Below are 13,357 nucleotides of genomic sequence, written 5' to 3' on the forward strand. Positions count from 1 at the left end.
AGCGATAGAGGATGGACTGGTGAATGTATGGGAGAGCCTGATGCCGAGTGTTAAGAAGGCTAAAGACTGCTGCTTCTCTTCTTCTTGAGCTTCTCAGTGAAACTTAAAAGAAAAAAAAAACTTATTCTTGATTTCTATAGAGTTTAAATATTGGTGGATTTGGTCACTTGTTGTATGGTGTGATGTTTAAACTTTTAACTTTGCTTTTTATATTAAGTTAACCAAGTGAGTTTTGTGTATATACAGAGACAGGCATGTTCATTTAGGATCGATTTGTCTGATTTCATCTATATTCAAATCTTTTGTAGTAAATTAATTGATTTGAACCAGCTTCACTCCCCTGAACTGAGCTTGTAATATAAAAATGATGTGCATGGACCCAGTTAGTGAAAATATCTTAAGCCCATCGTATACCTTTGGGCACCTTCAAGTCGAGTTTAAACCATTCAAAAAAGCCTAAGAAAGTTGAAGCATTGTGGCAGAAACACCAAATACAAACACGAAGTCTTTATCAAATCTAAAACTGTGTTTATGATTTCAAAAGTATCCAAAATAGACATAAATCCATTGCTTAATGGTAAATTAACAATAACACACCAGAGACCAGAAGTGGCGGACACAAACAGAGACATCAGACACGGAGATGGAATAATACGGTACAGAAATTGACATGACAGAAGAAATGTTCAGATCAGATGGATCTTAAAAAGAAGAAGAAGAAAAAAAAGTCTCTTTCCATAAAAGATTGAATGAAGAAGCAAATATAATTACCTCAAAGTATGTGTTGGTTATGTTGAAGCTTCTGCTTCCAGACGAAGCCTCTTGCAGCAGACCTTTTCATCATTGTGATTGTTTGCGTTTCCAACTTGGCTCTCTTTCGCTTCCATGGAACATCTCTTGTATGGCTTAAACCCCGTCTCTCTCATTTTAAGACTCTTCCCCGGTTCTTCATCCACTGCGCTTTCTTGGTCTGCCTTACAAGAATCTTGAATCTTGTTCAAGTTATTATGAGCCAATGGCATTGACGTGTCGCTAATTTGTTTTCCATTCACATTCTCTTCCACTTGAGGAGGTGAAAAGCTTTGTGGCAACCTCTCTCTTGCAAAGAGAGCCTGAAATGCTATACGACCCTGAGACCAGAGTTTCACGTTTAGTGTTAGTTCCAAAGCAAAACTCTGCAAGTGAATGAATCATTGTTTTTACCCCTTGAGAGACTTCCTTCCATGAATCAGTAGTTTGGTTGTTGTTGTTGTCTCTGATTTTACTCCGACGGTTGCCTAACTCAATAACACTTGGCTGGTTTGCATCTGCCTCTTTTTCTTTCTCCAATGCGTCTGTTTCCACGTCACTGCCTGAAGGTGTGTTTGACCCACACGATGAGCGGTCCACTGGATTTTTCTTGTGGGAAACGTTTGAATCTTGCAAAGCAGCAACAACTTCCTCCTTGTCACCGTCAGCCTTTATCTTGGTAATTCCAGTCTCGTCTGAATCGTCGGATGATGAATCTGGAGATTTTGAAGCCATGTTTTGTTCTTGAAAGGCCGTGCTTTGTTTCTCAAGGTGATCATTTCCGACGTTGTCCATAGCTGCTGGAGTTGGAACTGGGACGGCTGGTAATGGGACTGGAGTAGGAAGAAGTCCATGAGAAGCCCACCAAGCAGTTGCGGCAGCTACTGTAGCAGCAACGATGGCAGCTATAGTTGGAGGAGAAGAGCTCATTTGCGTTGATGAGTCTCCGGCATTAGTAGTAAAGGGCCAGGCCGAAGCAGCGAATGTGGCTGCAGCATGAGCAGCAGGATTCTGTAGGAGTGTAGACATGATAAGATTGGAGAAAGTAGAAGACATGTGGAGAAACGAGCGGTAATCATGCTGGAAACGGAATGCTGGAAACGCTTGATGGGAAGTTGTAGTAGTAGCAGCAGATGGTGAAGTTGTAGTAGCTGGATGATGCCTTGCGCTGTGCAGACCACCATCATCATCATCATCATCATCATCATCTCTGTCTTTGTTCTTCTCATGAACCACGTTGTTGTCCACATTTGAAGCCTTGCTTGTTTCATTATCGGCACTTGCCTGCTCAAAATAATCAGAATCGAACCAAGTTTTTCTTTTATTGCTATTGAGGAACTTCAAAATACAGCATCATGTTCTTGGACTACAATCTTTATACCTTTCTTAGCGACGGATCAGAAGATTCCATGAATGTCTTTCGTTTCCCTGGAGTTACTACTTTATTTGGTAAGGGATACTTGTTCACCCCTGAGCAGTTCTCTTCTTGATTTTCTTTCCCAGTTGATATTTTCTAAACCAGAAACAAAAGCATAACAAGTCTGTCACAAGAAAAAGAAACAACAACAAAATGATAGAATGAAGAACATAAAAAACCTCAGGAAGGGGCACCTTTTCCAAATCCAAGAAGGCCTGCTGGTTACATTCTGAAGAAGATACAAGCTGTTTCGCTTGCGACGAAGATGGACCAGGTTTCCGAGGATAAGGAGCATTGGGTTTTCTTTTAGGACGAGGAGGTGGAATCTCTATGTCCAGAGCTTTAATGCCTTTAGCTTCAGCCTCTTTCTCCAACTGAAGAGTCCAACCACAACTGTGAGTTCCTTTTTTTTGTTTTTTCCAAATCGGAGATTGTAAATGCAACCCTGAGACTCTTGAGCTTGATGTTAAAAAAAAAAAGAGTCTTATACTGACCCGAATGTGTTCGTGGTGGGTAGAGGAGACACTTACTTCATGTCCTTGTCCTATACGGGCCAAGGAGGTTTTGTTTTGCTATTTGAATGGCTAAAAGTGTCCATGCAATCTCATTATTTCATGGAGTTTGGTGAATATGGGACAAAAGTGTGTCATGCAAAATGCAATGCTAGTTATGTTACTGTAGACTTGTCTCAGATAATGAATGGATCTCTCTCTCTCTCTCTTTGATCTAATTGTAAAATATCAAAACCAATAATTTCTACAAGCTCTACTTAGCAAAATAAAACAACACACAAGTGACAGGTAAGTGATAGGCAATCTCTAAACATAGTCATTTGACTAAATTCATGGGATCTATCAATATATTGACCAACAGAACCGAACAGCTTACCTTTGTGAAGAACTTTTGTGCATGGCTTCTGATCTGAACAGCAGTCTTTGTCCCAATATGTTCTGTACAAAAAAAAAAAACCAAGGAAAATGAACAGAGAAGACTGATGTTCAGATCATACAGCAAGAAGCTAATAATGTATTGGGACCTTGGATACGTTGCCAAGCTCGTCCATAAAGCCTCAAGGCTTCAAGAAACCTATCATGCTCGTCCTCAGTCCATCGTTCTCGCTGCTTCGTTATTGTATATGGCTTTCTTGCCTATTCATTCAACAAAACCAAATATTCGTTCACGTCACACTAAACAAAGAAGAATCCCAAAAAAATATCTCAAACTAGGACAATCTTTTGCATTTTATTACCTTAGTTAACAATTCTTCACCAGGTCCATCAGATGTATTTGTATCCATAACCGGATCCTAGCTGCTTCAAATCCAAACATCAATGTTCCTCCCGCCCCACAAATTGCAAAGCCGTTGGGACTTCTAATTGAAAAGACCTCTTAAAGATTCTAGCTTAGCTGCAAAAGGAGAAAGAAACTATGAGAAAATATTTTATCCACACTAGGACAATACTAACAAAAGAGATAGAGAATAAGAAATCAAAGTTAGAAATCTCTGAAAAGTCCACAGAGTAGCTTCCTTTTTCTTTTCTAAAAAAAAAAATCAAACCCAAACGAATCCATTGCAGCCAAAACCTTTATAGAGCATCACAAACACCCTAAAATCAGTAATGATTGCTTCCAAATTAATCTTAAGATTTGTTTGATTATTTATGCTAACAGGCACCAGTGGCGTGCGAAGAGTTTTAGGGGCCCAAGGCAAATTTTAAAAATAAATTTATTTACAACTAAAATGAAAACCATTTTACAATATAATATATCACTTTCACCAAATACACAAGTTTAACACTGTAAAAAAATAAGTTTATGCTATATTATGTCATATAGGAAAAAAATACATGAATTCAGAAGGTTAGTTAGTCTACTATGTGAAAAGGGTTTTTAAAAAAATAAGTTTAAATCACTAGATTAGAAACTATTTTAAATTTTGGGACCCTAAAAAGTTCATATTAATCGGGGGCCTAAGGCGAATGCCTTTTTCAATACACTGTAGGCACGACTCTGAGCCTAACAACAACAACTTAGAGCAGCTAGCTAATATATTTACTAAATTTCTTCTTCAGCAACAGAACAGAGATTCTAATATTGCTAAATAGTGTAAAACACATACCCTTAGCCACTATGAAGGAACAAAGTATGCAAATCCAAAATAGAGACTAGATCATCTCACGGCAACTCGCCGGAGAAGTCATCGTTCCCGGAAAACAATAAACATTATTTTTTTTTCAACAGAGCTAGAGCTGGAGAATAGATTGAGAAGAAGGAAGACTGTTTAAGGCTGAAGAAGAAGAAAGGCAGAACTCAGAAGCAAATCTCAGCCACAACCATTTTTCTCTAATTTCCTTCAATTTTTTAATGTGTTTCTTTTTTATAAATTATTTGAGGCTGAAACAGCACGAAGGGTATAAATGGAAAAAACAGAAGTCACCGGAGATCGACACGCGGTGAGATAGTAGTGGCTTCTCACTGCACTTTTCGTATCTCCCCAACTTGGCTTCTCTTTGAGCCAGAAAGTCTTCCTTTGTTTAGTTCGTCAAGGTGGGGTCCATTAAACTTACGAGGCAGCTGCGATGGTGTAAGACTCATACGTGTCGGTCAATCTGGGCTTCTAATAGAACTTTATATATAGACCCTAAACAATAGCTTTTGCTTGTGTTTCCAAAAAAAAAAAAAAACAATAGCTTTCCTTTTGCTTTTCGATTTTTATTTCGGCTTTATGATACCCCTTTTCTGGGAGCCCATTCTACAGAGGCCATTTTTCTCCAATGTATATTGAGTTTATTAACATTTCGATTCAAAACTATATCTATGTAGCATTTAACTTAGTAGTAGTAGTATGTATATAAGAAACACCACCAAACATCAAACAGAAGCCAGGAGACGAGCTTTGCTTATGGTTAAGCTTTTCTTTTCAGACTTGAGCTGTTCTTTGGGTAAACTTAGGATCCTCACATCTGTAACAGCAGATATTTTTCCAATCCCAAAATGGTTATACTCAATTCTAACAAAAGAAAAAACAACTTAAATCTTCTATAGAGCAGATCAAACCAAGTAGTAATTCGTACGACAAAATACTGGAGGTGTCAAAAAAGATAAAACCAACAAGAAAAACACTAGTAATTGCTGGCTGCTTAGTCGAACAAGCCGAAACCCAAATCTCCATCACTCTCTTCTGCTACTTCTTCCTGCAACCACAATATCACATTAAAACCCCAAAGATACAAACAAAAAAATCAAACTGTTTGTTTGTACCTTCTTCTTCTCCTCAGCGGCAGGGGCAGCTGCTGCACCACCACCACCACCACCGGCAGCTGGAGCAGCAGCAGAAACTGGTGCACCACCTCCCCCACCAGTACCAACGTTCATGATGAGGTCTGTGACGTTACGTTTCTCAGCCATCTTGGCGAATAGCATTGGCCAGTATGACTCACAACTAACACCAGCAGATTTGATCAAAGTAGCGATCTTGTCGGCCTAACAGCATCAAGTTAAGGATATAAGGTCAATAAAATCAAACCACAACCATAAATAAAATCAGATAAAGGTGTATTGAGCATTGAACCATGTACATATCATCTAGAATCTCCAGATAAATAAGGAAATGGAATATTTTTTTAAAAGAAAGAATACAAACCGTGATGGCAATACCCTCATCCTCGAGGATCATAACAGCGTAGCTGCAAGCAAGCTCTCCCACTGTCGACATTTCTTTCTCTGAAATCATTTCAATAACCGCTGATTAATCACTATTTCGGTCCGTTCAATTCGAAATTCTAACTAGTCATTTCGAAAACAACCCAAAGAAATGATCCTAAAAAAAACATCAAAAAGCCAACAGGCCTGTAGCAAATACATGTATACACAATGATCTTCCAGGATTCATAAGATCGTAGTAAACAGAGGAGAACATCATGTACCTTAGACTGGGATCGATTATGCTTTCGCAGAGCGGCTCCGACGGAAATTTCGTTAGGGTTTGATACACGGTATCATCATCATGTGGGAAAGCCTCTAACCCAGGCAGTTACGGGCCGGTTTAATATTCCGTCGGCCCATTTTATTATTAACTGTATATTGAGTTTATATTATTGAGTTTTTCGGTATATCATCTATATACTTAAGCCTAAGCCTATGATGTTTAATTTTGTTTTAAAATTTCTAAACATATTCTATATTTGTATTAATGTATATTAATTTTTTTATCATGGTATATAGACATTGTTTTAATTTAAATCAATTAATTTAGTAAAACTTTCAAAATTGGTGAACTAACCACTATACAATCGTCATTCTCTAGAGAAACTGAAACAACAAAGATTTCAAACCTCTTTGACCTTCATCATATGTTAGTGCATGATGCAACTATGCATTAAAACAGAATTGTCATATTTTTGATTTTTTCTCAAAAAAAATCTATCTGTTAACCCCTATGAAAATATTGAGTTTTCGATAAATGATCTATATACTGAAGCCTATGATCTCTAATGTTGTTTAAAATTTCTAAACATATTCTATATTTGTATTAATGTATATTAAACTCTATTTCATCGTACATGAGAATCGTTATGATTTTTTATCAATTAATTTAGTAAAACTTCATAAAACTCTCTAAATTGGTGAATGAACCACTATTAAATCATTAATTTCTAGAGAAACAGAGATAACAAAGATTCCAAACCTTTTTGACCTTCATCATACGTTGCATATGTGTATGATGCAACCATGAATTAAAAAAATATCAATCATATTTTTGATTTTTTCTCAAAATCTATGTGTTACCCTACGAAAATATTGAGGTTTTTGGTAAATGTTATATATAATGTAGTCTATAATCTTTAGTGTTATATTAGAATTTCTAAACACATTCTACATTTGTATTAATCTATATATTAAACTCTCTTTCATGGTACATGGGATCGTCTTAATTTTTTTATAAATTAATTTAGTAAAACTTCATAATACTCCTTAAATTGGTGGACTAACCACATTTGTATTAATATATATTAAACTCTCTTTCATGGTACATGAGATGCTGCTTGGGACTCTGTCTCGGGGAACTGTGGAATGGGATGGCACTTTCGCGATAACATGTCTTCACCAGCAGGCAGCACCTTCTCAAAACGCCGCTCAGTCTCCTCAGCCCTTGTAGCAGAGGCGTTGGCGTTAAAGGCCGCAATCACAGAAGCGGCCAACCGTGGCATTGACTCTCTTAGAGTTTTTTCTGACTCCAAAACTCTCATCTCTCTCTGGTCACCAAGAAGAATAACATTTGGATTCAAGGAACACTCTTCGACATTCACCATCTATCCAGTTCTTTTAGCTCTATCTGTTTTTGTTTCATCCCGCGTGTGGGAAATGCTATGGCTGATATTCTTGCTAAAGCAGCACTACGATCTCTAAATAACTCTCCGTTGGTGGATGAGTAAAACTATTGTTGGGTTTACTCCTTTAATTAATTAAGTATGTTTTTCGATCAAAAAAAAAGGTGGACTAACCACAATAAATTTGCTATTCTCTAGAGAAACGAATATAAAAAAGGTTCCAAACCTCTTTGACTTCATCATATGTTAATGCATGATGAAACTATGCATTAAAACAATATTGTCATATTTTAGATTTTTTTTTTTAAAATTTATGTGTTAAACCCTACGAAAATATTGAGTTTTTCGGTAAATTCTCTATATACTGAAGTCTATGATCTTTAGTGTTGTTTTCAAATTTCAAAGCACATTCTACATTTGTATTAATGTATATTAAACACTCTTTCATGATACATGAGCATCGTTTTAATTTTTTACCAATTAATTTAGTATAACTTTATAAAACTCCCTAAATTGGTAGATGAACCAATATACAATCGTTATTATCTAGAGAAACGGAGACAACATAGGTTCCAAACCTCTTTGACATTCATCATATGTTAGTGCATGATGCAATCATGCATTAAAACAGTATTATAATATTTTTAAACTTTTTTTTTTGTCAAAATCTATGTGTTAAACTCTACGAAAATATTGAGTTTTTTGGTAAATGTTCTATATACTGAAGCCTATAATCTTCAGTGTTATTTTAAAATTTCTAAACACATTCTACATTTGTCTTAATGTATAGTAAGCTTTCTATCATGGTACATGGATATCGTTTTAATTTTTATCAATTAATTTAGTAAAACTTCATAATATTCTCTAAATTGGTGGACAAACCATTATAAAATCGCTATTCTCTAAAGAAACGAAGACAACAAATGTTCCAAACCTCTTTGACTTTCATCATATGTTAATGCAAGATGCAATTATCCATTAAAACATTATTCTCATATTTTTGATTTTTTTCTCAAAATCTATGTGTTAACCCCTACAAAAATATTGAGTTTTTCGGTAAATGCTCTATATACTGAAGCCTATGATATTCATTGTTGTTTTTAGATTTCAAAAAATATTCTACATTTGTATTAGTGTATATTAAACTCTCATTCATGGTACATGGGCATTGTTTTAATTTTTTATCAATTAATTTAGTAAAACTTCATAATACTCCCTAAATTGGTGGACTAACTACTATAAAATCGCTATTCTCTAGAGAAACGAAGATAGCAAAGGTTCCAAACATCTCTGACCTTCATAATATGTTAGTGCATGATGAAACTATGCATTAAAACAATATTGTCATATTTTTGAATTTTTTTCAAAATCTATGTGTTAACACCCCTACGAAAATATTGAGTTTTTCGGTAAATGCTATATATACTGAAGTCTATGATCTTTAGTGTTGTTTTAAAATTTCTAAACACATTCTACATTTGTATTAATGTATATAAAACTCTATTTCATGGTACATGTGCATCGTTTTAAATTTTTATCAATTAATTTAGTAAAACTTTATAATATTCCTTAAATTGGTGGACTAACCACTATAAAATCACTACTTTATAGAGAAACAGAGACAATAAAAGTTCCAAACCTCTTTGAACTTCGTCATATGTTAGTGCATGATGCAATCATTCATTAAAACAATATCGTCATATTTTTAAAAATATTTCAAAATCTATGGGTTAACCTCTACAAAACTACTCGATATAAACTATAAAATTATTGTGTTTATAAATGTCATATTTTTTTAAAAAAAAAATTAACGGGTAAATTTTAAAATATATATTATCACTTATACAAATAAATATTCATTTTTTAAAAAACTAACACCTGCGCGGATGCGCGGGTCAAGCTCTAGTCTAATCTATTAAAAGAGAAGTACAAATTAAGACTAACCCTTAAACTTGCACAATATTTACAACCTAATGTCATTAAAATAATTAAATAAACCTATTTTTAAGTAATATTTTTCTTTTCTAAAATTAATGAAGTAATAATTACTCCTACTTCTATGCTTTCCATGTCCTTTTCAAAATTAATAAAACATTTCTTAAATTAAATTCACAATCAATTCAATATAAATATTTTAACTTATCTATTTCATATTAATATTATAAACATTAATGAATATCAATAATATACACAAAATATTTATGTAACAATATAAGTTACATTTTGTCTCGTTCTCCCCAAAAATTCACGTTACTCTTCATTTTTTGAACAAATTCTTCATCTTACCAATATAAATATATTACATGCACGATTATAATTATTTACCGACTTACCATGTATATAAAATAATTTATTAGACATTATCATAAAATTTTGATCCACAAAAAAAAATAAAAATAAAACATTTGTATAGATGCATAGATCATATTCTAAAAATGGTGGTAATACAATGGATGGTTTATAAGACAAAATAAAATTTAAAAAATATAAACTATAAATTATTATTCTTATAATGTTATTAAATAATTATTTAACACAGGTAAAAATTTAAAATATATACTATCACTTAGACAAAATAATTTATTTACAAAAATAAAAGCAAACATCCCCAAAGTCATGGTTTAAATGTACACAAACTTAAGCCCATTTTTAATTTCTTATCAGTTACATCAAATTTGTATTTTCATTTTATTTTCTTACAAATTTAAATCCTAATTTGTATATGTTCCAAATTTGATAGAAGTTCAACAATCATTTTATTTTCTTACCAATATTATAGCTAATATATCATTTATAAATAGCATACTAATTCATAATTATCTATTTTCGTACTTTTATTTAAAAAATTTGTTCGCTATATATCATTGACATGGATCTAATTATATAAATGTTATATTTTTTATATAATATCCAATATCGGTGATACATTTTATTATAAAATTGTAAAATATAAAATTAAATACAAATATAACATTTACATTTATAAATATGATTATATTTTTAAATATATCATTAAATACAAACACAAATTAAATATTTGCACTACGCGTGGATCATGGTCTAGTTCACACTTATTAGAGTCTTCATGTGTACATATTGTGTACCGCGATTGCGCATTCTTTTTTTCGAATCTGTAAATATCAAATAAATGAAATTTTTTTTTACAAAATAAAGATCTTATGTTTGAGCTATCTTGACAAAAAGAAAATAAAAAATAAAATGGATGACCAAATTAAACCTACAACCAAAAGCTTATCTCAGCCACATGGTCATAAGAGACCTGAAATGTTTCTTGTGCTTCCTTGATGAGATAATGTTCCAAAGGTGGAAGATAACCGCATCCATTGCGCATCTTATTCGTTACGCGTATTTCCAACTTTTTGTAGCTATAAAGAATAGGAACTAAAGTAGTTTAGAAAGCGCAATATGTTAGTTTATTCAACGTATGCCGACTTTGTCTATACGTGTATGCAAAACAAAATATCTGTTTTATTATGTATTATTTTTTATTTTCAGATTTGAAGTCTTTCATGTAAATAAATTATGGCACGAAAATGATCAGACACAAGACACGTATAACCCACGCTTTCACTCTCACTCGTGAAATACCTCACACGTACACAACACATTACATGTATAATCCATTCACATGGACCGACTTGATAAAATCTCGTAATGCCGTCCATCTATATATATTCCAGAAAGAGCTTCCTACTATCATACCAAGTAAAAGTAACACCGCGCGATCGAAACCAAAAAATAAAGTTGTAGCGAGAAAGAATCAACATGGCGAGTTTACTAGATAAAGCAAAAGATTTCGTGGCTGATAAACTCGCCGGGGTTCCTAAACCGGAGGGTTCGGTTACGGACGTCGACCTTAAAGACGTGAACCGTGACTCCGTCGAGTACTTAGCCAAAGTTTCAGTCACCAATCCTTACGGTCACGCAATTCCGATCTGCGAGATCAATTTCACTATTCACAGCGGTGGCCGGTAAAACCCATCCTTCTCGTTTGATCTTAACATTTCTTCGGTTTCCATATAGATGTTTTGATTTTTCAGTTTATTATTATAAATGAATTATAAAGGACCCACAATAATAAACTGAAGTGTTTTTAGTTTGAAAATTTATATTCATATATCGCGTTTTGTATTTGTACGTTGAATAAAACTTGTTACAAAAGTAGAAGTGTTTATAGTTTGAAATACGCGTTCTATTATGTAAACGCTAAATTCGTGTAATCTAATGATCATTATGATAAAAAAACTGATAGGGAAATTGGAAAGGGGAAGATACCGGACCCTGGTTCACTGAAAGCAAAGGACATGACGGTTCTTGATGTTCCGATCGTGGTGCCGTATAGTATACTGTTCAACTTGGCTCGAGACGTTGGTGCGGACTGGGACATTGACTATTTGCTCGAAATAGGTCTCACCATTGATCTTCCTGTAGTCGGGGATTTTACTATTCCGGTTACCAGCAAGGGCGAAATCAAACTCCCTACTTTTAAAGACTACTTCTGAGTCAACTTTACGCTGTTAAAAACAAAACAAAAACAAATATCGTTTGTACTAGTGATCAAATATAATAACTAATAAGTGTGGTTTGCCTATAAAATCATTAAATGTCTTTTTCAATGTATGTGTTTATTCATACAGTTAATAAATCAAAGTTTAAAACTAATAAATGAAAATTTGGAAGTTAATATGAATGATAAGGATGATCTTTTTCTGGTAAGAAGATCCGAGAGACAAAGCCTTGGAATCGAGAAGAGTATGTCTTGGGATGGACAGCTGAGATTGTCTTAAAGCTGTGTTGAATAGACTTGTAACAATATCTCCCATCGCAACTGAAACCTAGAAACTCTGATACCAAATCTAGTTCTAGTAATCGATATAGAAGCACACAATAATAAGAATATCTCTGTTATTAATCTCTTAAGAAAATTCACTCAAAATTTTAAGCACTCAATCACAATCAATAAAACTCACAAGTGTTGCAACAACCTTGCAACTCCTTATATAAAAATAGATAATTCCTAATCTTATTAGTAAAACACTTATTAGATATTTTCTGATCCTTTTTAGTAAACGGTAGAATTATGATAGTTTGTTTCCCAAGCTATTTCAAACTTACTCCAACACTTTAGACTCCTTTTGAGTTAATGCAATGTTTGTTTGTCCAAAAAAAATAGACAATATATAATGTTATAATCTTTTGCTTATCAAAAGATAAATGTATTTTATGGCGCAAATCTGGACAGTTGTATTTATTTATTTTTGATAAAATGTGAATTTATCATTAAAATGAGCCAAGCTTGTATACAAACGATAACAACTCATGCAGTTTCTATGCCATCTTCCAAAATATACACAATCAGGAGGTGTTACTTTTTTTTTTGGTAGGAACAATCACGAGGTGTTATCGTTGTGAATGATAGTAAACTAGATACTAAACGAATGAAAATAGAATAATAATTATATGAAATCATAACAATGTGTAAAGAATATTTTTAACTAAATAAAATGAAATCAAAAAGAAGTGAAAAAAAAAAACAATGTTTGAGATAATGGGTGAGCAATTATTTGACGCTGTATGCGGTAGGTTAAAACCGGTCCTCTACACAGACAAGTGCTATACGTGATCCATGAAGGAGATCCTGTTGGGGAAATGGTGTTTGTTATGAGAGGAAAGCTTATAAGTGCGACCACCAATGGATGACAAACAGAGTTCCTCAGTGTCGTGCATTTCAAGGCAAATGATTTATGTGGAGATCATCTTCTAACGTGAGCTTTAGATCCTCAATCTTGGTCGCATTTTC

General features: G+C 33.7%; 3 protein-coding genes across 5 annotated transcripts; 1 reads left to right on the forward strand and 2 right to left on the reverse strand.

Moving 5' to 3' along the window:
- Window positions 1-492: 492 nt before the first annotated feature.
- On the reverse strand, window positions 493-4,708 carry LOC125575639 (protein LHY-like). 3 transcript variants are annotated; one of them, XM_048771694.1, is made up of 8 exons: window positions 4,326-4,708; window positions 3,456-3,613; window positions 3,243-3,354; window positions 3,095-3,156; window positions 2,401-2,580; window positions 2,171-2,302; window positions 1,204-2,073; window positions 493-1,130 (listed from the first exon to the last, which is right to left on the reverse strand). In XM_048771694.1, exons 2-8 carry the CDS (start codon window positions 3,501-3,503, stop codon window positions 789-791), a joined length of 1,746 nt encoding a protein of 581 aa, XP_048627651.1. In that variant the 5' UTR covers window positions 3,504-3,613; window positions 4,326-4,708; the 3' UTR covers window positions 493-788. The 3 variants fall into 3 exon arrangements, with proteins under 3 accessions (XP_048627651.1, XP_048627650.1, XP_048627652.1); XM_048771693.1 differs by having other exon boundaries at window positions 2,386-2,580; XM_048771695.1 differs by lacking the exon at window positions 2,401-2,580.
- A 460-nt stretch (window positions 4,709-5,168) lies between these two features.
- On the reverse strand, window positions 5,169-6,355 carry LOC125596610 (60S acidic ribosomal protein P1-1-like). The gene is made up of 4 exons (XM_048771697.1): window positions 6,133-6,355; window positions 5,850-5,929; window positions 5,468-5,689; window positions 5,169-5,400 (listed from the first exon to the last, which is right to left on the reverse strand). The coding sequence occupies exons 2-4, from the start codon at window positions 5,919-5,921 to the stop codon at window positions 5,347-5,349; spliced, it is 348 nt and encodes a 115-aa protein (XP_048627654.1). The 5' UTR covers window positions 5,922-5,929; window positions 6,133-6,355; the 3' UTR covers window positions 5,169-5,346.
- A 4,822-nt stretch (window positions 6,356-11,177) lies between these two features.
- LOC125596609 (probable desiccation-related protein LEA14) lies at window positions 11,178-12,219 on the forward strand. The gene is made up of 2 exons (XM_048771696.1): window positions 11,178-11,528; window positions 11,810-12,219. Exons 1-2 carry the CDS (start codon window positions 11,323-11,325, stop codon window positions 12,057-12,059), a joined length of 456 nt encoding a protein of 151 aa, XP_048627653.1. The 5' UTR covers window positions 11,178-11,322; the 3' UTR covers window positions 12,060-12,219.
- The last annotated feature ends 1,138 nt before the right edge of the window (window positions 12,220-13,357 follow it).

The sequence above is a fragment of the Brassica napus genome, unplaced genomic scaffold, assembly GCF_020379485.1.
Source record: "Brassica napus cultivar Da-Ae unplaced genomic scaffold, Da-Ae ScsIHWf_1243;HRSCAF=1776, whole genome shotgun sequence".
In the NCBI taxonomy this organism is placed as follows: Eukaryota; Viridiplantae; Streptophyta; class Magnoliopsida; order Brassicales; family Brassicaceae; genus Brassica; species Brassica napus.

Bases quoted from the DNA above. Each gene is read 5' to 3' on its own strand.
- LOC125596609 (XM_048771696.1), top strand. From the start codon at position 11,323: ATGGCGAGTTTACTAGATAAAGCAAAAGATTTCGTGGCTGATAAACTC. The intron at 11,529-11,809 runs GTAAAACCCATC...AAAAACTGATAG, and splicing joins ACTATTCACAGCGGTGGCCG to GGAAATTGGAAAGGGGAAGA.
- LOC125575639 (XM_048771693.1), bottom strand. From the start codon at position 3,503: ATGGATACAAATACATCTGATGGACCTGGTGAAGAATTGTTAACTAAG. The intron at 2,581-3,094 runs GTAAGCTGTTCG...TGGACTCTTCAG, and splicing joins CACAAAAGTTCTTCACAAAG to TTGGAGAAAGAGGCTGAAGC. The intron at 2,303-2,385 runs GTTTTTTATGTT...TTTCTGGTTTAG, and splicing joins AAAAGGTGCCCCTTCCTGAG to AAAATATCAACTGGGAAAGA.
- LOC125596610 (XM_048771697.1), bottom strand. From the start codon at position 5,921: ATGTCGACAGTGGGAGAGCTTGCTTGCAGCTACGCTGTTATGATCCTC. The intron at 5,690-5,849 runs GTTTGTATTCTT...TGATGCTGTTAG, and splicing joins ATGAGGGTATTGCCATCACG to GCCGACAAGATCGCTACTTT. The intron at 5,401-5,467 runs GTACAAACAAAC...TTGTGGTTGCAG, and splicing joins CCGCTGAGGAGAAGAAGAAG to GAAGAAGTAGCAGAAGAGAG.